Genomic DNA, 21144 nt, shown 5'->3' with positions numbered 1-21144 from the left:
AGAGTGCGCCTCGGGCGGGGGCCCTGAGGGTCACCCAGCTCCCCGGTCCAGCTGCGTTTCGGGCTCGGGGCGGCATTGTCCATTCACTCAGCTCCTAGATTTCGGCTTCCTAAGCGTGTGCGTTATCCACCACCCCCATCTTGGGGGCATGAGTCCCACTCCTCTCTCTCCCCACAGAATGTGGTCCTTACTATCTGTGGGGAACCATTGGTCCTTTCCTCTCGGCGTCCCCAGATACAGGAGGAGAACCCGACACCTCGCTTTCCTCCCCAAGAGACGTCCATCGGGTCCTATCTCAGCCGGCAGCTCACAATGAGGGTCCGGGAGACAGACCGGAGGCCGCACGGTACACGGAACTACAACTCCCAGGCGGCATCGCGGCGGCGCTGCGGCCACGTCATTCCGACACCTCCAGCAGCCTGGGGAAGAGCCGCGAGCGATTGGGGGTGGGATGCGGGGGGACGAGTAGGTCAGCTCACAGCTGGGGACTGAGAGACTGCCTCGAAGCCTCACGGTTCCCCCCCGCGGAACTACAACTCCCAGGCGGCATCGCGGCGGGCGCTGCAGTTACGTCACTCCGGCACTGCCAGCTGCCCCCGGGAAGAGGCGCGCGCGCCGGCGGGCGGCGGGCGGGCAGGCAGGCGGGCGGGGGGGGAGGGGCAGGGTCTGGGGCCGACCTGGAACCCGGTACGGAAGATGGCAGCCACTCGACCACCCGGCGCGTGAGGAGGCCGAGGGGCGCGCCACCCCTTCCTGGGGCGGCCGCCCCTTCCCCTCGGGTCTCGCCATCCCTGCCCGGCCCCTTACGGTCGTGGCCCGGGATGCGGAATCCGGGGGCCGCCGGTGGAGCTGCGCGGGGTGGGAGGCGCGGGGAGGAGTGGCTGCCCGCTGCCCTCGCCCTCGGCCCCCACCGGCGGGCACGGCGAGGTTCCAGACGCTGGGGTGGGCCGGGCCCTCTTAGCGCCCTGACATCTGGGGGTGGGAACAGGTGAACCTGCGGCTCGCCCCCCTCCCCACCCCCCCCACCGCCCGGCTGGGACCGCCGAATCCGAGGGGACAGCCCTGCCCTTTTCAGGGCGGGCTTTGCCTGCTCCCCCAGAGGGCCCCCCCTCTCGCCATGGCCCCCAGGAGCGCCCGTGGACCCTCAGGGACCGCCTCCCACCCTGGCCGCCCGGGCCCGCCCTCAGCATCCCGCGGGCACCCGGTGTGAAGCGGCCTCCTGCAGCCCCTCCCCCGCCCATGGAGGAGGAGGAGGAGGAGGGGGCGGCCGCCAAGGAGTGGGGTTCGACCCCCGCGGGGCCGGTCTGGACCGCCGTGTTCGACTACGAGGCGGTGGGCGACGAGGAGCTGACGCTGCGGAGGGGCGATCGCGTGCAGGTGCTTTCCCAAGACTGTGCGGTGTCTGGCGATGAAGGCTGGTGGACCGGCCAGCTGCCCAGCGGCCGTGTGGGCGTCTTCCCCAGCAACTATGTGGCCCCCGCCACACCTGCGGCGCCCGTGGGTCTGCAGCTGCCCCAGGAGATCCCCTTCCATGAGCTGCAGTTGGAGGAGATCATCGGCGTCGGGGGCTTTGGCAAAGTCTATCGTGCCCTGTGGCAAGGCGAGGAGGTAGCCGTCAAGGCCGCCCGGCTGGACCCCGAGCGGGACCCGGCAGTGACAGCGGAGCAAGTGCGCCAGGAGGCCCGGCTTTTTGGTGCCCTGCAGCACCCCAATATCATTGCCCTGAGGGGTGCCTGCCTCAGCCCCCCAAATCTCTGCCTGGTGATGGAATATGCCAGGGGAGGTGCACTCAGCAGGGTGCTGGCAGGACGTCGGGTGCCCCCTCACGTACTGGTCAACTGGGCCGTGCAGGTGGCCCGGGGCATGAACTATCTTCACAATGATGCCCCTGTGCCCATCATCCACCGGGACCTCAAGTCCATCAACAGTAAGTGGTGTCCTCCCCCCACCCCCCTTCCACAGAACCTCCCAAGGCCAGGCCTAGGTGATGGGAGATAGGACCAGGGACACCAGGTGGCACTGTGCTTGGGATAAAGAGGGGCAGCAGTAGATCTTCAGGGCCAAGTGAGGCCGGCCTTGCCTCTAAGGAAGCTCAGAAAGTTTGGAGACCCTTTTGGCATTGATGGTCACACCTGTAATCCTAGCTGCTCAGGAGGCTGAGATCTGAGGATCCAAGTTCAAAGCCAGCCTAGACAGAAAACATCTATGAGATTCTTATCTCCAGTTAACCAACTGGCTCCAGTAGTAGAGCTCCTGGCTGGAGTGAAAAAGCCAAGTGAGCGTTGAAGTCCCAATACCTCCCCACACTCACAGGTAGAAAAAAAAATGTTGAAGACCAGACTGCCTCCCAGGATACAGTCACAATAGATCAATAAATATGTCTTCATGCACACAGTGACAGGCCCTACATTCCATGCCATAAACAGGACGTGCACATAGCCTGCCCTCATGGTACCCACCATCCAGTTATGGTGCCAGACAGACAAAACAAACCTAGCTTACCTGGAGACAAGGTTTCTCATCTCTGGCACCACTGTCATCAATGGATACTGCTGGCTGTGCGCATCAGCATCCTTGGCCTCTACATACTCTGCATTCTCCACTCTGTCCCAAGCTAGGAAAACCAAAAGTGACTCTAGACATGGCCTCGTGTTCCCACAGGGACAAATTCACCAGTTGTTAATGGCTTCCCAAAATCCTCTGGGCAGGCCTCCAAGGCAAACTGGATGTGGCTTATATAGAAGCTTCTAGGCTCCCTGGCTGGTCACAAGTTCCCCCAAAATTGATTGGTTGCTTGAATCCCAGGTGGATGGGAAGGTTCCCCAGGACTCCCATCTGGGCCACGGAGTGACTTGGGGACACTAGTGAATGTTATTTATTTATTTTTATTTTTTATTTTTTGGGTCCGGTCATGGGGCCTGAACTCTGGGCCTGGGCGCTGTCCCTCAGCTCTTCAGCTCAAGGCTAGCACTCTACCACTGAGCCACAGCGCCACTTCCGGCTTTTTTCTTTTTGCTTATGTGGTGCTGAGGAATTGAACCCAGGGCCTCAGGCATGCAAGGCAAGCACTCTACCACGGAGCCACCTTCCCAGCCCATGAATATTATTTATTAGTAGCCACACAGGGGTGGCTACTAACCACAAGCATGGTTTCTGCCCTAACATTTCATTCATTCTTTTCACAGATAGTTCTAGGGTGCCATATGCTACATACGCAGAGGAGTACACTTCCTAGCTCTCCCATACTTGTTCTGCCCCTCTCCCTCCCTTTCATTCCCTTAGTCATTCCTTCATTCCTTCTCTGGGGATCTGCAAGGCCAGGTGGTGTGCTTAAGTAAAGAGGCATCCACAGTAAATGGCCAGCATGACCCCTGTTTTCATGCAGTTCACACTCAGGCCCAGAAACCTGAGGGTCCCTCTTTGCCCTCAGCACTCATCCTGTTCCCTAATTTTTGCCACTTTGACATAATCAAAATTGTCCACTGTTTTTGTTTTTTAAACAAGTGTGTTGCTAGGCTGCATCAACTATAACCAAGCCCCTAGAACAAGTCAGAGTGGTCCTCGCTTCAGCTTCAGCTTATGTACACTCACAGATCGCTACCTGGTGCCCATATATTCTCAGGCCTGTGCCCAGACTGGAGCACTGATCAAGGCAGAGGTAGACGGGCCCTGTCCTCATTGATGCCCACGTTTCAACTCCCCTGAAACAGCTGGTGGACTTCTCCTGAAGGCTGGGACTGGCCCTTCCTCACCCCTGCTGATTCGGACAATGCTCTGAACTCTGGGCCTGGGCGCTGTCCCTCAGCTCTTCAGCTCAAGGCTAGTGCTCTACCACTGGAGCCACAGTGCCACTTCTGGTTTCCTGCTGGTTTATTGGAAATAAGAGTCTCATGGACTTTCCTCCCTAGGCTGGCTTTGAACCGTGATCCTCAGATCTTAGCCACCTGAGTAGCTAGGATTATAGGCATGAGCCACCAGTGCCCAGCTAGATGGTTTTTTTTGTTTTTTGGGGGAGGGGTCCGGTTGTTGGGCCTGAACTCTGGGCCTGGGCGCTGTCCCTCAGCTCGTCAGCTCAAGGCTAGTGCTCCACCACTTGAGCCACAGCGCTACTTCTGACTTTTTTTCTTTTTTCTTATGTGATGCTGAGGAATCCAACCCAGGGCTTCATGCATGCAAGGCAAGCGCTCTACCACTGAGCCACCTTCCCAGCCCCTAGACGGGGTTCTTAACTAGGGTTTCCCCTTGAGACAGAGGGTTTCCTCCATACCCGAGACAGAAACAGTGTCTGTAGCATGGTATATCCATTTCTCCTTCCCCAAGGAGCCCCTCATCCCGTGTCCTTCATCTTTGGGTTCAATAGTTCCCATGCACAGAGCATTGTCCTAAACTCTGGGATTACAGGAATGAGCAAGGCTAGATCGGCCCCCTCCCCTCTCCATATGAGATTTACATGCTAGTAAGGAGGACTAGATGATATCTGCTGACAAATAAGTAGGTGGACAAAGGGATGGATAAGGAGATTGCCAGACTTTCAGAGGGACCAGGAGTTCTCGGAAATAAGGCGGGCTAAGGGTGGGACCGAGAGAAAGGTTTGGATCTGCTGATAAGGGAAGGCAATGTTGGAGCAGAGATTCACAAAGAGAAGACTGTGGGTCAAGAGAACTCTGGGCAAGGGTCCTGAGGTGGATGAGCCTGACCTCGGCGAGAAGCATAAGACCAGAACCTCTGGAGGGGAGGAGATGAGATGGGAAAGGTGGGCAGGGGCTAGCTCTCAGGACTCTGAGGCCATACAGAGCACCTCAAGTGTTTCCTCTGATGGTATGAGCACTAGTAGAGGTTTCGACCAGGGGATGACATGGCCACAATAAGATTTTCAAAGGGGATTGATGTAGGCCCAGCTTGGGAGATGCAGAAATAAAGCATAAGGCCAAGACAAGCTCCATCTGCCACAGCGTTTATACAGCAGGGAGGTGACGGAGACGTAAGAAGGGAGAATGCCTGGGGAGATAGTCACATGCCGAGACATCACAGGAGGCTTCTAGAAGGAGATGGCAGTGTGTGGGCAGTGTGCTGGTCCCTCTGGTCTTCAGTTCCTTGATTTGCCCCATGGGCATGACAGAATAACCTCATGCTTGTCACACTTGGGGAAATTGACAGAGACGTAGAGAAGGTGGAAAAACAAGGAACAGTTTGAGGCCATCACAGGCTAGTAACCAGAGCCATCAGGAACACACTTAGTTTCAGGCAATAAACCTTTATAATCCTAGATAGGATCTGTGGTTGTCATCCTGTTTAACACAGGAGAAATCAGTCATGGCTCCAAGAAGGTGAGGTAAATGATACATTGTTATAAAGCTAATAAGTGGCAGAGCCCACACCAGCTGCCAAGGCCTGTAATCCTAGCTTCTCAGGAGGCTGAAGTCTAAGGATTATGGCTCAAAGCCAGCACAGGCAGAAAAGTCCCTGAGACACTTATCTCCAATGAACTACCAAAAAAGCTGGAAATAGAGCTGTCATTCAAGTGGTAGATTGCCAATCTTGAGCAAAAATGCCAAGCAAGAATGCAAGGCCCTGAGTTCAAGCCACAGGACTAGCACACACAAAAGATCAAAGTAGCAGAGCTGAGATTCAAAACAAGGCATTGAACTGCACTCTGAGGGGGAAATAGTCAAATATTGTAGCAGAAAGAGTCTGATAACAGCAATAGCTTGTGTCCAGCTATTTTCTAGTCAGCCATATGCTTTTGATCAAATGACTTCTCTGAGTGCCAGTAAGAGTATATTGCTTACAAGTCCATTCTTGTGAAAGACTAGATCAGCTGTAAACATTGAATATGTGTGGATGGATCAGTCAGATTTGGTCACAGTGATGCTGTGTAACAAAACCACCCCCCAAAAAACAAACTATCTTAACACAATTGCTTGCTACTGCCTGTATACTTGGAGCAGCAGTAAAACAGAGAGGCTTTGCCCCAGTATCTCCCATCTTTGGATCAGGGCATGTTGTTATGGCAACAGCAAAAGCTCAAGATGTCAAATAGACACTCAAAGACTCTTAAGAGCCCATCCTACCTGGGTTAGAGCCAAAAGATGGGGAAAGAGCTGTAGAATCACTTGGCAGAGTGGGCACACAGGAAGGGGTGGCACTGGGGCCCCCGGGGACTCTAGAAGACCGTAGGGCTAAAATGGAGAATCATTCTTCCCTTCTAGTTTGCTGGTCCCTTGTTCTTGGCCATTCATTGAGTTTCCCAGACTCCAGGCAGAGGACAGAGGGCTCAGGGAACTTGGTTAAAGCATGTGGAGAGACTTGTGGGGTTTGGGGCCAGGAAGATGCTGTGCAGAGTGGGGCTTGGTGTGAGGAGAGCCAGCAAGGCAGGTTGGCCCACGGTACCCACAGGTCTGGTGACCCTGACTTTCTTCTATTACTCCCGTTCCCAGTCCTGATCCTGGAGGCCATTGAGAACCACAACCTCGCAGACACGGTGCTCAAGATCACGGATTTTGGCCTCGCCCGAGAGTGGCACAAGACCACGAAAATGAGTGCCGCCGGGACCTACGCCTGGATGGCACCCGAGGTCATCCGCCTTTCCCTCTTCTCCAAAAGCAGCGATGTCTGGAGGTGCTGAGCTGGGGGGAGGAGGAGGAGGGCTTGGGGGGGCCTCAGGACCAGGGGAGAAAATGGAGGGGGTGGAATGTGTCTCCAGTACCCTGTACTGACAGGCTCACACAGTTACCTGCTCTGTGACAAAGGTGGCCCCAAGAAAGGACTTGAAGTAGAATGATAAAAAGAAAGTCCCTAGCTAGGTGCAGGTGGTTTATGCCTGTGATCCCAGCTACTCAGGAGGCTGAGATCTAAGGATCATGGTTCAGAGCCAGTTGAGGCAGAAAAAGCCCATGAGACTCATAACTTGAGCAAAAATGTTCTAGGACAGAGCTCTGAGTTCAAGCTCCAAGACTAGCGTGCATGCACACACACACACACACACACACTCTCTCTCTCTCTCTCTCTCTCTCTCTCTCTCTCTCTCTCTCTCTCTCTCTCCACTAAGAGAAGAAAGGTTTTGAAGTTTGGAAGCATGTAAGATAGTTGTAAAGATAGATGGGGGCGGGGGGGGCGGGGCTGGGAAGGTGGCTCAGTGGTAGAGCGCTTGCCTTGCATGCATGAAGCCCTGGGTTCGCTTCCTCAGTACCACATAAGCAGAAAAAGCCAGAAGTGGTGCTGTGGCTCAAGTGGTAGAGTGCTAGCCTTGAGCTGAAGAGCTGAGGGACAACACACCTGCTCAGAGTTCAGGCCCCACAATCAACAACAACAAACAAGACAGAGGGTATTGGCATATAGAACGAGGAGTAGATGGCTGGTGAAGGCCATTCTGAGGAGAAAGGGTGGCTTTGGGTCCATTCATAATGGACCCAAAGGAGCATGGTATATTCCAGAAGGTGTGGTTGGAGCAGGACAGGAAATGAGGCTGAGAGCTGCAAGGCTCAGCACCCCTGGTTTACTCAATACAATGCAGCCATTAGCCCCCTTCGGACACTCCTGTGAGCAGCGCCATCTGATCCAGCATGTTAAAAGCTCCCTTGGCTATGGGGTGACGACTGGATCTTAGGGGACAGTGGTGGTGACAGAGGCTGACAAGGCCATGGCAGTGAGCATGGGTGATAGCAATAGAAACTTGTCTACCATGGGCCTCTAGGTCGCCCGTTTGCTGTTCCACCAGTTCCCAGGGTCACTGATGGCCAGGACAGCAAATGCAGGATTCTCCCGCTTCCTTAGAGCAGGGCGGCTTCTGGACACCTGTGGCCTCACGTCAGGAATTCACAATGACACCCAACATCCATCACACACAGGGCTGGGAAGGTGGCTCGGTGGTAGAGTGCTTGCCTAGCATGCATGAAGCCTTGGATTCGATTCCTCATGAACAGAAAAGTCTGGAAGAGGTGGTGTGGCTCAAGTGGTAGAGAGCAAAAGCAGCCCAGGAACAGTGCCCAGGCCCTGAGTTCAAGCCCCAGGACTGGCAAAAAATGAAAAAAAGAAACCCCAAATAAAAAGACCAAAGGGGCTAAAGGTGTGGCTCAAGTGGTAGAGTGCTTGCTTACCCAGTGCAAGGATCTGAGTTCAAACTCACATACTAAATTTGTATGTGTGCGTGCGTGTGCACGTGCACCACACACACACACAAAGTTTGTACTTCATGTAAAGCCCAGGACTAACTGGCTGACGATAACCCAGCATGACAGATGATCCTATGCTGGGCTCCTCATCTGAGCGTTGGTGGTGTGGGGCAGAGTGACCCTCCTTTGCATGGCCCTGTCCTATACTTTTCAGGACAGTAAATACCCATTGCCCCCAGCCACCAAACATCAGCCACATTCCTCTGTCACTGAGGCTGTGAAAAACATCCCGAGAGGTTTGCAGGCACAAGGGAGCAAGCAATGAGGGGGCTTCTGCCATCTCCAGGATGTTACTTTCCTCTACCTTGCCTTCCATTCCCAAGCTTGCCTCATGACCCGAGAGGGCTACTTGAGCCCCAGCTTTTTTTGTTGGTCATGGGGTTTGAACTCTGGGCCTGGGCACTGTCCCTGAGCTCTTCAGCTCAAGGCAAACGCTCTACCACTTGAGCCACAGCACCACTTCTGGTTTTCTGGTGGTCAATTGGAGATTAGAGGCTCACAGGGACGTTCCTGCCCAGGGTGGCTTTGAACTGGGACCCTCATATCTCAATCTCCTGAGTAGCTAGGATGGCAGGCGTGAGCCACCAGCACCCAGCCAGCCCCAGCTTATGTCTACATTCTAACTGCTAGGAAAGGGGAAAGGGGCACACCTCTTCTCTTTTAGGACATTTCTATACCCTCCTTCATCCCACCGGCCAGAACCACAGTCCTTTGGGCATCCTTGGCCCCAGAGGAGGATGGGAAATCATTTCAAGCAGCTTACACCCGGCTCAAATTCGCCAGTGCTGTCACTGAAGCAGACAGGAGCTGCACACAGGCGGCAGCTCTGCCCATCTGTTTTTGGTGCCTAGAACAACAATGCCTTGGGCACAGTAGGTGCCAAATGAATGCACGTGTGGCTTGTAGGAGGGAACAAGGATGTAGCACACATTAGGGAGTGGTGATCAGGGCCCAGCGGGTGCCCAGAATCCTGGTGAAGGGGGGACACGCCCAGGGCAGTCGCACAGTGAGTTCTCCCCACTCTGGGATTGCCAGTTGTTGAGTTGAGCATGTTGGGCTCCAGCCAGAGGTAAACCCAAGTGTGACTCCACCACGGGACGGCTGTGTGGCCTTGAGTGGGCAGCTTGGGCTCTCTGAGCCTGTGCCTGTTCCCCCCAAAACACGGGCATCATACCAATACCTTCTGCCTCACAGGCTGTAGTGAGGATTACCCAGCGTGCCTGGCACAGTGCCTGGCCTGGAATAAATATTTCCTCAGTGGGGGCTGGGAAGGTGGCTCAGTGGTAGAGCGTTTGCCTTGCATGCATGAGGCCCTGGGTTTGATTCCTCAGCACTACATAAGTAAAAAGAAAAAAGCCAGAAGTGGCGCTGTGGCTCAAGTGGTAGAGCGCTCACCTTGAGGCGAAGAGCTGAGGGACAGCGCCCAGGCCCAGAGCTCAGGCCCACGACTGGACCCCCCCCCCCAAAAAAAAAATTCCTCAGTGAAAGATAGTGTTAACTTTTTTAGAGGTAAGGGCTGTGGGTCCTGCGGACATACAGAAGAAAGTCCTCTTCTCTTGTCTGGCTGTGGAGTCAAGGAAGGCTTCCTGGAAGAGGAGGCAATGTGAGCTGAGACACACCAAGGAAGAGGTGCTTTCATCAAAGGAATGAACGGCACGTGCAAAGGCCAGGGTTGAGAACAGGGATCTTACTGTTCTGTGTGACTGCAGGATGAAGCCGGGCTGGGCTGGGGACTGAGTGTTTAGAAAAGTTGGGGCTCAGAAGGATGGATCTGCCCAGTAGGCATGGGTGGGGGCATCCTACTGAAGGTGTTCAACCTGGGGCCAGGGAAGGGCAAGAGCAGATGGCTGGCTGGCCCATCTTGTTCATTGGAGAAGCGGGTCTCAGAGGTCAGATAGGATTCGGGTGGTCACGCTGGGCGCAGGACTGGAGCATTGGGTGAGGATCTGGGGTGGCTGTGCTATCATTCCATCCTCTCCCTCCCTGCAGCTTCGGGGTGCTGCTGTGGGAGTTGCTGACTGGTGAGGTCCCCTACCGAGAAATCGATGCCCTGGCTGTGGCATACGGCGTGGCCATGAACAAGCTGACCCTGCCCATCCCTTCCACGTGCCCCGAGCCCTTTGCCCGCCTCCTGGAGGGTGAGCCAGGACCCCATGGGGAGGGTAGGCTTTGCTTAGGGGGGCAGGGGATCTTAGGCCTGACCTCTCCCCTTCTCACTATCATGGGGTGGGGGCCCAGAAAGTGCTGGAACCCAGTTGACTCTGGGCAGCTCCTTCCCTGCCTTTCACTGTGCCAAGCTGTCCCCAGATGCCCTGCCTGCCTCATTCAGGCTGATTCCCGCCACCCTCTTCCCCCATCACTTCCCTTCCCACCCCAGAATGCTGGGACCCCGACCCACATGGGCGGCCAGATTTCGGCAGCATCTTGAAGCGGCTGGAAGTGATCGAGCAGTCAGCCCTGTTCCAGATGCCACTTGAGTCCTTCCACTCGCTGCAGGAAGACTGGAAGCTGGAGATTCAGCACATGTTCGATGACCTTCGGACCAAGGAGAAGGTGAATGTGGGATAGGGGGCGGAGGATGGAACGGGAGCCCTGATTTGGGTGCCTTGGGAGGCTCAGAACCCCACCTCATGGACCCCAGCCTGCAGGTTCAGCAGGATCTTTTTGCACATTCAGAAAAGACAGTAAGAACAAGGCACAGGGTGCCCATGGCTCACGCCTGTCATCCTAGCTACTCAGGAGCCTGAGATCTGAGGGTTGTGGTTCAAAGCCAGCCCAGGCAGGAAAGTCTGTGAGACTCTTATCTCCAATTAACCACCAGAAAACTGAAAGTGGCACTGTGGCTCTAGTGGTAGAGTGCTAGCCTTGGGCTGAAGAGCTCAGGGACAGCGCCCAGGCCCAGAGTTCAAACTCCACAACTGACAAAAAAAAAAAAAAAAAAAAGAAGAAGAACAAGTGCCCTGGCTGGGTATACGTACAGATACCTGTGTGTCTGGGATTGCCCTTAAAATACTACAGCAGGGGGCTGGGAAGGTGGCTCAGTGGTTGAGCACTTGCCTTGCATGCCTGAGGCCCTGGGTTGGATTCCTCAGTACCACATAAGAAAAAAGAAACAAGCCAGAAGAGGCGCTGTGGCTCAAGTGGTAGAGTGCTAGCTTTGAGCTGAAGAGCTGAGGGACAGCGCCCAGGCCCAAGTTCAGGCCTCACGACCGGACCCAAAACAACAACAACAACAACAAAAACACTACAGCAGGCTGGTACTGGTGGCTCATGCCTGTAATCCTAGTTACTCAGGAGGCTGAGGATCGAGGTTCAAAGTCAGCTGGGGCAGGAAAATCTGTGAGACTCTTAATCTCCATTGAATCATCAAAAAGCTAATGAAGCTGTGGCTAAGGTGGTAGAGTACCAGCCTTGAGCAAGAAAGCCAAGGAACTGCTCCAAAGTCCTGTGTTCAAGCCTCAGGACAAACCTAAATAAATAAATAAATATCAGCCAAAAAAAAATGCAAGGAGGGCAAAGATAAGGGCAGGAAGGGGACAGGAGATTTGTAAAGTGTAGATAGTTGTGATGAACAATGGATGTATAAATTGTGGATAAGTGCACTATGTGCACTATTTGGTCTTTGTAGATGTTGGAAGTTTTCTAAATTTCAGAATTAAGCCAGGCTCATGCTTGTAAGGCTAACTACTAAGGAGACTGGGATCTGAGGATCACAGTTCAAAGCCAGCCTGGGCAGGAAAGTCTGTGATACTCTTACCTTCAATTAATCACAGAAAAAGCTGGAAGTGGTGCTGTTGCTCAGTGGTGGAGTACTAGCCTTGAGCACAAGAGCTCAGGGACAGCACCCAGTCCCTGAGTTCAAGCCCCAATGAACAAACGAGTAACTACATAATACATTGCAGAGTTAAAAGATAAAAAAAGAAAAGGGACCCTTCCTCCTTGGGCTACCTCAGCTCTCCTACTAGATCTAAAGCTAGTGATGCTTGAGCTGGAGCTGTGAACCCTGTGTGTCCCACCGTGGATGCCCAAGTGCAGGGTGCCAACCACACCCAGCAGCTCCAAGATCACCCTGTCTCGGGGTGCAGAGAGGCTAAGCCCACCCGCCCTGCCCCCTCCCACTCCAGGAGCTCCGCAGCCGGGAGGAGGAGCTGCTGCGGGCTGCACAGGAGCAGCGCTTCCAGGAGGAACAGCTGCGGAGGCGCGAGCAGGAGCTGGCCGAGCGCGAGATGGACATCGTGGAGCGTGAGCTGCACCTGCTCATGTGCCAGCTGAGCCAGGAGAAGCCCAGGGTCCGCAAGCGGAGGGGCAACTTCAAGCGCAGCCGGCTGCTCAAGCTGCGGGAAGGCGGCAGCCACATCAGCCTGCCCTCCGGTACCACCCTGTGTGTGTGTGTGTGTTTAGGTACTGGGGTTTGAACTCAGGGCCTTAAGATCTTGCTTAGCTTTGTCACTCAAGGTTGGTGTTCTACCAATTGAGCCATACCTCTATTTCCTGCCAATCATTTCTTAGACGTACATCATCCATTATCCTGTATTTTTCCACAGCTGTTGGTCACTGTTAGCATGTCTCCCTGCCCCTTGAATTTCCTAGAGATTGCTGTGAGGGTACCTCAGGTGAAATTGCTGATACTCAGCCATTTCTGACTTAGAAAACAGATGTTTAGGTAGGGCATGGTGGGATATACCTGTAATCCCAGCTACTGGGGTGATGGAGGTAGGAGGATTGCAGTCCAAGGCCCGCCAGGGCAAAAGCACAAGATCCTATCTGAAAAGAAAGCTAGAACAAAAGTGCTGGTGTGTGTGTGGGGGGGGGGGGTTTGGAAGGTGGGGGGTGGGCAGGCATAGTTGGAGTGGTAGAGAGCTTGTTTTAGCAAGTAGGAAACTTTTGAGTTCAATACTGCCAAAGTAAAACCGTTTTTTAGGAAAACATTTAATCGAGCTGGGTCTGTGGTATAGTGGTAGAACACTTGCCTCGGATGCAGGGGGCCCTGGGTTTGCTCCTCAGCTCTGCACAAAAGGAATTTGTAAAGGTCTATTTGTAGATCTCACCAATTTATATCTGAGGGAGAGGGGGAGCAGGTTCATATGCCCAGGTTCTCCAAACACGCTTGAAGGTCTCCAGTGACCAGATTGTCTGTTTAGATTTTAGATGTAGTTATAATTACACAAGGCAGGATGGAAGGCCCATCCATCGCCTGTGTTGCGCCACTCCCATTTCAGAGCCAGGCTCATGGCTACCACGTTGGACACCCAGGCCTAGCTCCTCAGCGACGCCTGGCTAGATTGTAGACCTATGCCTTACACCTGCTAAATCATGGATTTGCATTCTAAGAGAGTTGCAGCTGGTGCCCATGCCATGAACTTGGGACTGCACTGGCTCCAGTGATCTGGGTGGTGATCCAGGCCGCCATTCCCCTGTACCAGTTGCTCGCCACACAGGGACTGGCTTGGCAAAGTCTCTTCCTCCTTGCAGGGTTTGAGCATAAGATCACAGTGCAGGCCTCACCAACCCTGGACAAACGGAAAGGCTCAGATGGGAACAGCCCCCCTGCCAGCCCCAGCATCATCCCCCGCCTGAGGGCCATTCGCTGTGAGTACCTGTGGAGCCCTCAGCAGTCAGTCAATCAACAAGGACCAAGACAGTCCCGCCCCTTCCTTCCCTCATTCTTGGGGAGCACAGATAAATCTGTAGGCTGGAAAATTTTCTTTTTTCTTTTTTTTTTCTTTTTGTCAGTTGTGGGGCCTGAACTTTGGTCTAGGCACTGTCCCTCAGCTCTTCAGCTCAAGACTAGCACTCTACCACTTGAGCCTCAGCACCACTTCCAGTTTTCTGAGTGGTTTATTGGAGATAAGAGTCTCACGGACTTTGCTTGCCTGGGCTGGCTTTGAACTGAATCCTCAGATCTCAGCCTCCTGAGTAGCTAGGGTTACAGGCGTGAGCCACCAGTGCCCAGCTTAGGCTGGATAATTTCTAGTCATGATCAGACAGAAGGGGAGAAAGAAGACAGTGGGGATACTACATGTGTGCACCCCCTGCCTGGCCCCTGGACTCCTGCTGTGTACCGTCAGAGGGTCCCTCCTGCAGGGACACCTAGAGCTCAGCCAGGACAGATGGAGTCCCCAAGACCCAGAAATCACGCGTCTTCTCTCCCGTAGTGACTCCTGTGGACTGTGGTGGCGGAGGCAGTGGAACCTGGGGTCGCAGTGGGCCCCCCAAGAAGGAAGAACTGGTCGGGGGCAAGAAGAAGGGCCGGACATGGGGGCCCAGTTCCACCCTGCAGAAGGAGCGGGCTGGAGGAGAGGAGAGGTGCCGGTGGGGCCCCCCACCCTACCCCGTGCCCTCCCAGGCCCTCCCACGGCGGACACCCCTCATGTCTCTGTACTGTCTTTAGGCTCAAGGCCCTGGGGGAAGGAAGCAAACAGTGGTCATCAAGTGCCCCCAACCTAGGCAAATCCCCCAAGCACACCCCTATCGCCCCTGGCTTCGCCAGCCTCAACGAGATGGGTAAGAGGTTGGGGTGCTGGGGAGGGGTCTGGACAGAACCCAGGGCGGGTGGGCATACTTGGGTGGGGGAGGTCCTGGTCCCCAGGGGGTGGGGGTCGTCAAGGAGCACCCTACCCCGAGACTTTGGAGGTGGGAGGAAGTTGGGAAGATGGGAGGACGGTGGTTAGTGAGGTTGGAGGTCACTCTGGGTATGCTTGGGAGCCTGGGCTGGGGGCAGCCAGTGATGGCCTTCTCGGGTTGCAGAGGAGTTCGCAGAGGCCGAAGGAGGCAACAGCGTGCCACCCTCCCCCTACACCCCCACGGCGTCCTCGCTGGCGGTGCCGCCCCCCGAGCCCGCCCCGTCCCCGTCCCCCGGGGCTCCCACGGCCCGGGCCCACGGCGCGCGGCGACGCTGCGACCTGGCGCTGCTGGGCTGCGCCGCGCTGCTGGGCGCCGTGGGCCTGGGCGCCGACCTGGCCGAGGCGCGCGCGGCCGCCGATGGCGAGGAGCAGCGGCGCTGGCTGGACGGGCTCTTCCCCCGCGCGGCGGGCCGCTTCCCCAGGGGCCTCAGCCCCCCCGGGCGACCCCCAGGCCCCCGCCACGACGAGGACGCCACCCCCGGCCTGGCGCCCTCCGCCACCCTGGTGTCGCTGTCCTCCGTGTCCGACTGCAACTCCACGCGCTCCCTGCTGCGCTCGGACAGCGACGAGGCAGCGCCTGCCGCGCCCTCCCCACCGCCCTCCCCGCCCGCGCCCGCCTGCAACCCCCTGCTGGACCTGGAGCTCGAGAGCTTCAAGAAGGACCCACGCCAGTCGCTCACGCCCACCCACGTCACCGTCACACGCCCGGTGAGCCGCGGGCACCGGCGGACGCCGTCGGATGGAGCGCTGGGCCACTGCGCGGCCGGTGAGTGGGGGCCTCCAACCGCACGTGGTAGGGCTGAAGCTTGCTTGCCACGACTGCTTCTGGGGCCAGGCCGGGTGTAGAGCGCTATCACCCCAATCCTCCCCGCGGGGAGGCGCTGCTCTGCCCATTCAGAGAAGGCAGTGTCTGGGATCTCCGCCATGTTGTCTAACCCCAACCCAGCCCCGTGTAGGAGGGAGGATAAGATACTGACTCAAGAGCCGCACCGAGGACCCTGCTCCAGGTTGGGCTTGGTGTCTCACCTCTGTAATCTCAGTTATCCGAGAGGCACAGTTTAAAGGCCCTCCGTCCAGCCTAAGACACTGGAAAATAACTAAGGCAAAAAGGCGTCAAGTGGTAGAGAGCCTGCCTTGCCAACAGCAGGCTTCGAGTTCAAATCCCAGTTCCCAGAAATGGAGGGAGGGAGGGAAGGAGGGAGGGGTGAATGGGTGAATCCTGTCCTCCAAAAGTGTGTAGTTCTACCCAGAAGATGGAGCTGTTGGGAGTAGTGGGGACCTAGTCGGGGTCAGGTGTGGCCCCCGGGATGGGGGTCCACTGCTGGACAGTGGGACCAGCCAGATCCACAGAAGGCAGGAATTCCTCTTGTCCTTCTGACATGCCGGCATGGACTCCCCTCCCCCACCCCACTCACCTCACGCCTTCCTCTCTCCCCAGGCCCTCGAGACCCCCTGGACTTCCCCCGCCTGCCCGACCCCCAGACCCTGTTCCCCACCCGACGCCGGCCCCCCGAGTTCCCTGGCCGTCCTACCACTCTGACTTTTGCCCCGAGACCCCGACCAGCTGCCAGCCGCCCCCGCCTGGACCCCTGGAAACTGGTCTCTTTTGGCCGGACACTTGGTATCTCGCCTCCTAGCAGGCCAGACACTCCAGAGAGCCCTGGGCCCCCCAACATGCAGCCCACGCTGCTGGACATGGACATGGAGGGGCAGAGCCAGGACAGCACCGTGCCCCTGTGCGGGGCCTATGGCTCCCACTGAGGCCTGCCCGCCACCGCCCGCCCGGGCAGCCATGAATGTAGCGCCCCAGGCCCCGCGGCAGCCCGTCGCACCCTGGCGGGGAGAGGCCTGGGCAGGATACTCACTATTTATTGGGGAAGGGAGGAGGGGGGAGACACTTAATTTATTCCTTTGTACCCCAGGGGGGTGGAGCCCTGAGCCCACCCTGCCGCAGGGGGAGGGTCGGCAGGGATTCTCAGGGACGGCATCGTGGGGGATTTGGCACAAAACAGCATTAAAGGTAACCCCTGCCCCCGACCTCGCTCTGCTCTGTGTCTTTCCCCCACCCTGGTCCCGATGCAGCCTTGACTCCAGGGGGCACTCGACACCCCACACTCCCTTTCCCAGTGTCTCTCCGAGCCGCAGGTCAGGGCTGAGAACCAGACCTGGGTCCCCACAAGAACACCACACAAAGTCATGGTCATCCGTGACAGGGCTTTACCGGCGCCCCGCGCGCCGCGGCCGGGGGCAGCTACAGGGCGATGTGGGGAGCGGGGTGGAGACGGCCACGCAGCCTCAGCCCACCACATCCCGGGCCGAGGCCCCGGCGCCGTGGCCGCCGTCTTCCCGCTGGAGGCCACAGCGGTTCATCTTCAGCTGGGTCAGCTGGATGTAGCGGAGCACGTTGGTGTCTGCAGGGCAGGTGGGCAGGGCGTGACCTGGCTATCCCCGGGAGGGGAGGGGAGGGGAGGGCGGGGTGGGGGGTGACAGCCACCCTCACCTCCCACTCCTGCCCAGCCCTTCCCCAGAATCCCGGCGGGGCAGATAGTTCCCGCCTCCCTGCCAGCCACGCCCTTCACAGGGGCGGGCGCCGGCGCCGGCTGGCTGGCGCTCCTCCCCGGTGGCATCTGTTCTCACCACGCCACTTCCCAGGAAAACTCTTCTTGCCTCCACGCCCACGCCCCTGCAGCACGCACCTGCTGTGGCTCCCCCCCCCCCAAGGCCGACACCTCCAGCTCTGCCACTCCCTACGCAGCCCAATTTCTCGGCCTCACCTGCCCTGGGTCAGTGAGTAGGCGCAAGTGTGAACGGGTAGCGTGTGAGGAGTGGGGGGGAGGGGGAGGAACAGGGCTGGAGATCGCTCGTGCCTAGGGTTGCGGCCGGCTGGGGAAGGGGAGGTGTCAGGATGGCAGGTGAGAAGAGGGAGGGGGGCTCTGCCCTGCCCTGAACCTCCTGCCTGCCTTCCCTCACCCTGCCCCCCCAACCCAGCCCTCACCCCCGCCCAGCCCTCGCCCTCACCTGTGGGCTCCCGGCTTCGGGCCTCCTGCAGGTAGCGCAGGGCGCGTGCGTAGTCGCCCAGGTGGTAGAAGGCGATGCCGGCGCGGTAGGTGGCCTTGAAGTTGCCCTGCTGCTTCTCCAGCACCTTCAGACAGTACTCACGCACACGCTCGTAGTTCACCAGCTCTGACTGCAACAGGCAGGCTGCGGGGGCCGGGGTGGGGGGTAGTGGTGGTGAGCCCCGAACTCCATGCCTGCAGCACCCCTGGAATCCACGTGACCTGGAAGTACCCGGCCTCTGCCCCCCCAGCCAAGGACAGTGTAGGCCTCCAGGGGGCGCCAACCTGTTACCCCATCCGAGGAGAGTCAAGCTGTGCCCAGCCAGGAGGCGCAGGAGACCCCGGGGAGGGGTGGGCGAGGGCATGTCCGGGGTGCGCCCTTGCCACCTTCCGTGTGCCCGAGGCAGGGGAGGGGAAGGATGACTCAGGGAAGTGGAGTTCTCAAGACTCAGCCCCAACCCCAGTTCCTGCATCCCTGTCTGCCCCCCATCCCTTTCCTTGATCAAGTTCTGAGGTCTGTCGCTTTAAGATTCCAGGATCTCCACCCACCCAACACCTGACCCTGGTCGCCCCCTGACGCCCCACCCTGTCCACGCATGCCCCCCTGACGCCCCCTGCCACCCCACCGACGGCGGCCGTACCCGTGAGGGAGTCATAACACTCCACCTCGGTGCTCTCCACCAGGCGCCGCTGCTCCTCGCTGAGGCGGGCGGGCCCTGGGCCGGCGGCCGGCCCGGGGGCCGGGGCGGGCAGGCCAGGGCGAGCCCCCTGCGCCGCCTTCAGCTGCAGCAGTGCCCGGTGATACTTGCCGATGGCTTCCCGGAACTTCTTCTCCCGGTAGCAGCGCTGGCCCTCTGCCTTGAACGCCACAGCGGCCCGTAGGCTGCTGTCGAGCGCCGCAGCCAGGCCCCCCGACGGTTCTGGGGCCGGACCTGGCCGAGCTGAGCCATGGCGGGGACCTGGGCCGGGGCCCGGCGGGGAGAGGGCGGGAGGCGGGCGCGGTGGAGGCTCCGGGGCAGCGCTGAGCATCAGCACCGGGGACAGCGCGCCGCGCTGCATTGTGGGAAACTCCTGCGGCCGCCGCTGCAGCTACCGCATCGCCCCCCGCGGGGCCGGTCCCCACCCTTTCTCCGCCCCCGCACCTCCCGGCTGCCGACTCTGGCTGCCCCCTATGGGTCTAGAGAAAAGACTCCCCCACCTCGCTCACCTTCCAATCTGCCCCTGTCGTGGTCCTCTAGCCGCCTCTCCCTCGTTCCCGCTCCCCTGACCGTCCCCACCCTCCTGCCTACTCTCCACTCCCCTACGTCCCAAGGTTTTTGGAAGAAAAGGATGAGCCCGGGGAAAAGAGCAGGAAGGCTGGGTTTAGCCCGCTAGCTATTTGGTACTTTGGATGAGACAGGATATGAGCTCAAGCCCCACACATTTATATTACCCAAATAAAATATTACTTTCTCGCTTGGATATGACTTGGACCGGTCACTGAAATTACCCTAGAACTCGGTATTCAGCAACATGAAACAGTATCTACTTTGGGTATGTTTCCTTTTTATGTAGGCAACAAATTATCACTGATCTCTGTGCCCAGCTCTGTTCTGGAAGTATCCGAAGGAAGCCCCTGGCCGAAGGGGTAAGGGAAAGCATCCTGGAGGAGGGGGGTGACTCTGCAATCAGGAAGAGACCTGATTGCCCTCATGAAGCTTATGACACAGTGGGAGAATCAGAGTTAGCAGCACAATAATTAAAAAAAAAAAGATATCCAAATGAGGAAACGTCATCAACCCAGAACAAAACTTAAGGGGACCCCACTGCAACAAACAAGCAGTGCAAGGTGGTGCATGATTGTAATCCCAGCCACTCCAAATGCATAGGTAGGAGGATCTTGGGCTGAGGCCTGCCCTGGGTTAGGGGAGGGAGACTCTCCCTGAAAAATAACTAACCCAAAAAAGAGTGGGGAGGAGCATAGCTCAAGTGGTAGACCTCTTGCCTAGCAAACACAAGGCCCTCGGTTCAAACCCCAGTACTGCCAAAAAGAAGTATGACTCACTAGGCACCAGTGGCTCATGCCTGTAATCCTAGCTACTCAGGAGACTGAGATCTGAGGATTGCAGTTCAAAGCCAGCCCTGGCAGGAATGTCTGTGAGATTCTTATCTCCAATGAACCACCAGAAAACCAGAAGTGGCACTGTGGCTCAAGTGGTGGAGCGCTTGCCTTGAGCTGAAGAGCTCATGGACAGCTCCCAGGTCCGGAGTTCAAGCCCCACGACCACCACCACCACCAAAAATAACAACAACAAAAAGAATGAAAGAAAGAAAAAGAAAAGTATGACTCTCTCCCTCATCCTTAGGGTCCAACTTCAAACCCCCTTATTCCTGAGTTTGAATTCCCAAATGCTGCATTCACCCTTCATAACCTCAGTAGTGCTGGAGATTATTTTCTTGTTTTCTTTTCTTTTTTCTTTTTGGTCATGGGGCTTGAACTCTGGGCCTGGGTGCTGTCCCTGAGCTCTTCAGCTCAAGGCAAGCCCTACCACTTGAGCCACAGCACCACTTCTGGTTTTTTGGTAGTTAATTGGAGATAAGAGTCTCATGGAGGGGCTGGGAAGGTGGCTCAGTGGTAGAGTGCTTGCCTTGCATGCATGAGGCCCTGGGGTCGATTCCTCAGCACCATATAAGAAGAAAAAGCTGGAAGTGGTGCTGTGGCTCAAGTGGTAGAGCACTAGCCTTGATCTAAAGAGCTGAGGGACAGTGCCCAGGTCCAGAGTTCAGGCCCCATGACCAACAAAAACAACAACAAAAAAAGTCTCATGGACTTTCCTGCCTGGGCTGGCTTTGAACCAGGATTGTCATCTTCTAGAGTAGCTAGGATTATAGGTGTGAGCCACCAGTGCCCAGCTGGAGTTTGTTTTCTTAATGAACACTATAGGCTGGGTGTGGTTGTAATTCCAGCACTCTAGAGGCTGAAGCAGAAGGATATCAAGTTCAAAACCAGGCTAGATACATAGCAAAACCTCAAAAAAAAAAAAAAAAAAACAAGCAAGAAAAAAGAAAGAAAAAGCAAACAAGAAATCTACTGAGGAAAAAATAAGTGAAAATCCATTAAAAAAAAAGTAGGTTAGTACTATGGCTTGAACTCAGGGCTTTGTACTCTCTCAACTTGTTTGCTAGACTGGTACTCTACCATTTGAACCACACCCCCAGCCTTACTTTTTCTGGTTATTTTGGAGATGTTGAGTAGCTAGGATTATAAACATGAACCAGTGGCAATCAGCAATCATTGTTCTTTTAACCTAGTGA

The 21144-nt window shown here is 56.6% G+C and overlaps 2 protein-coding genes across 3 annotated transcripts; one reads left to right on the top strand and one right to left on the bottom strand.

Annotated features, from left to right (window-relative positions):
• Nucleotides 1-346: 346 nt before the first annotated feature.
• LOC138811224 (mitogen-activated protein kinase kinase kinase 10-like) lies at nucleotides 347-16831 on the top strand. Of its 2 annotated transcripts, none has more exons than XM_069998910.1 (10): nucleotides 347-1927; nucleotides 6438-6618; nucleotides 10161-10309; nucleotides 10549-10724; nucleotides 12296-12542; nucleotides 13644-13760; nucleotides 14327-14483; nucleotides 14563-14675; nucleotides 14919-15560; nucleotides 16233-16831. In XM_069998910.1, the coding sequence occupies exons 1-10, from the start codon at nucleotides 1240-1242 to the stop codon at nucleotides 16553-16555; spliced, it is 2793 nt and encodes a 930-aa protein (XP_069855011.1). In that variant the 5' UTR covers nucleotides 347-1239; the 3' UTR covers nucleotides 16556-16831. The 2 variants fall into 2 exon arrangements, with proteins under 2 accessions (XP_069855011.1, XP_069855012.1); XM_069998911.1 differs by having other exon boundaries at nucleotides 350-1927; nucleotides 14327-14477.
• On the bottom strand, nucleotides 16648-18956 carry LOC138811225 (tetratricopeptide repeat protein 9B). The gene is made up of 3 exons (XM_069998912.1): nucleotides 18492-18956; nucleotides 17813-17995; nucleotides 16648-17205 (listed from the first exon to the last, which is right to left on the bottom strand). Exons 1-3 carry the CDS (start codon nucleotides 18907-18909, stop codon nucleotides 17090-17092), a joined length of 717 nt encoding a protein of 238 aa, XP_069855013.1. The 5' UTR covers nucleotides 18910-18956; the 3' UTR covers nucleotides 16648-17089.
• Between the last annotated feature and the right edge of the window lie 2188 nt (nucleotides 18957-21144).

Source organism: Dipodomys merriami, unplaced genomic scaffold (assembly GCF_024711535.1).
Source record: "Dipodomys merriami isolate MVZ:Mamm:240054 unplaced genomic scaffold, mDipMer1.0.p SCAF_52, whole genome shotgun sequence".
Taxonomy (NCBI): Eukaryota; Metazoa; Chordata; class Mammalia; order Rodentia; family Heteromyidae; genus Dipodomys; species Dipodomys merriami.
Note: the sequence above shows the minus strand (reverse complement) of the source record. Positions and strands in the feature narration are given on the sequence as shown.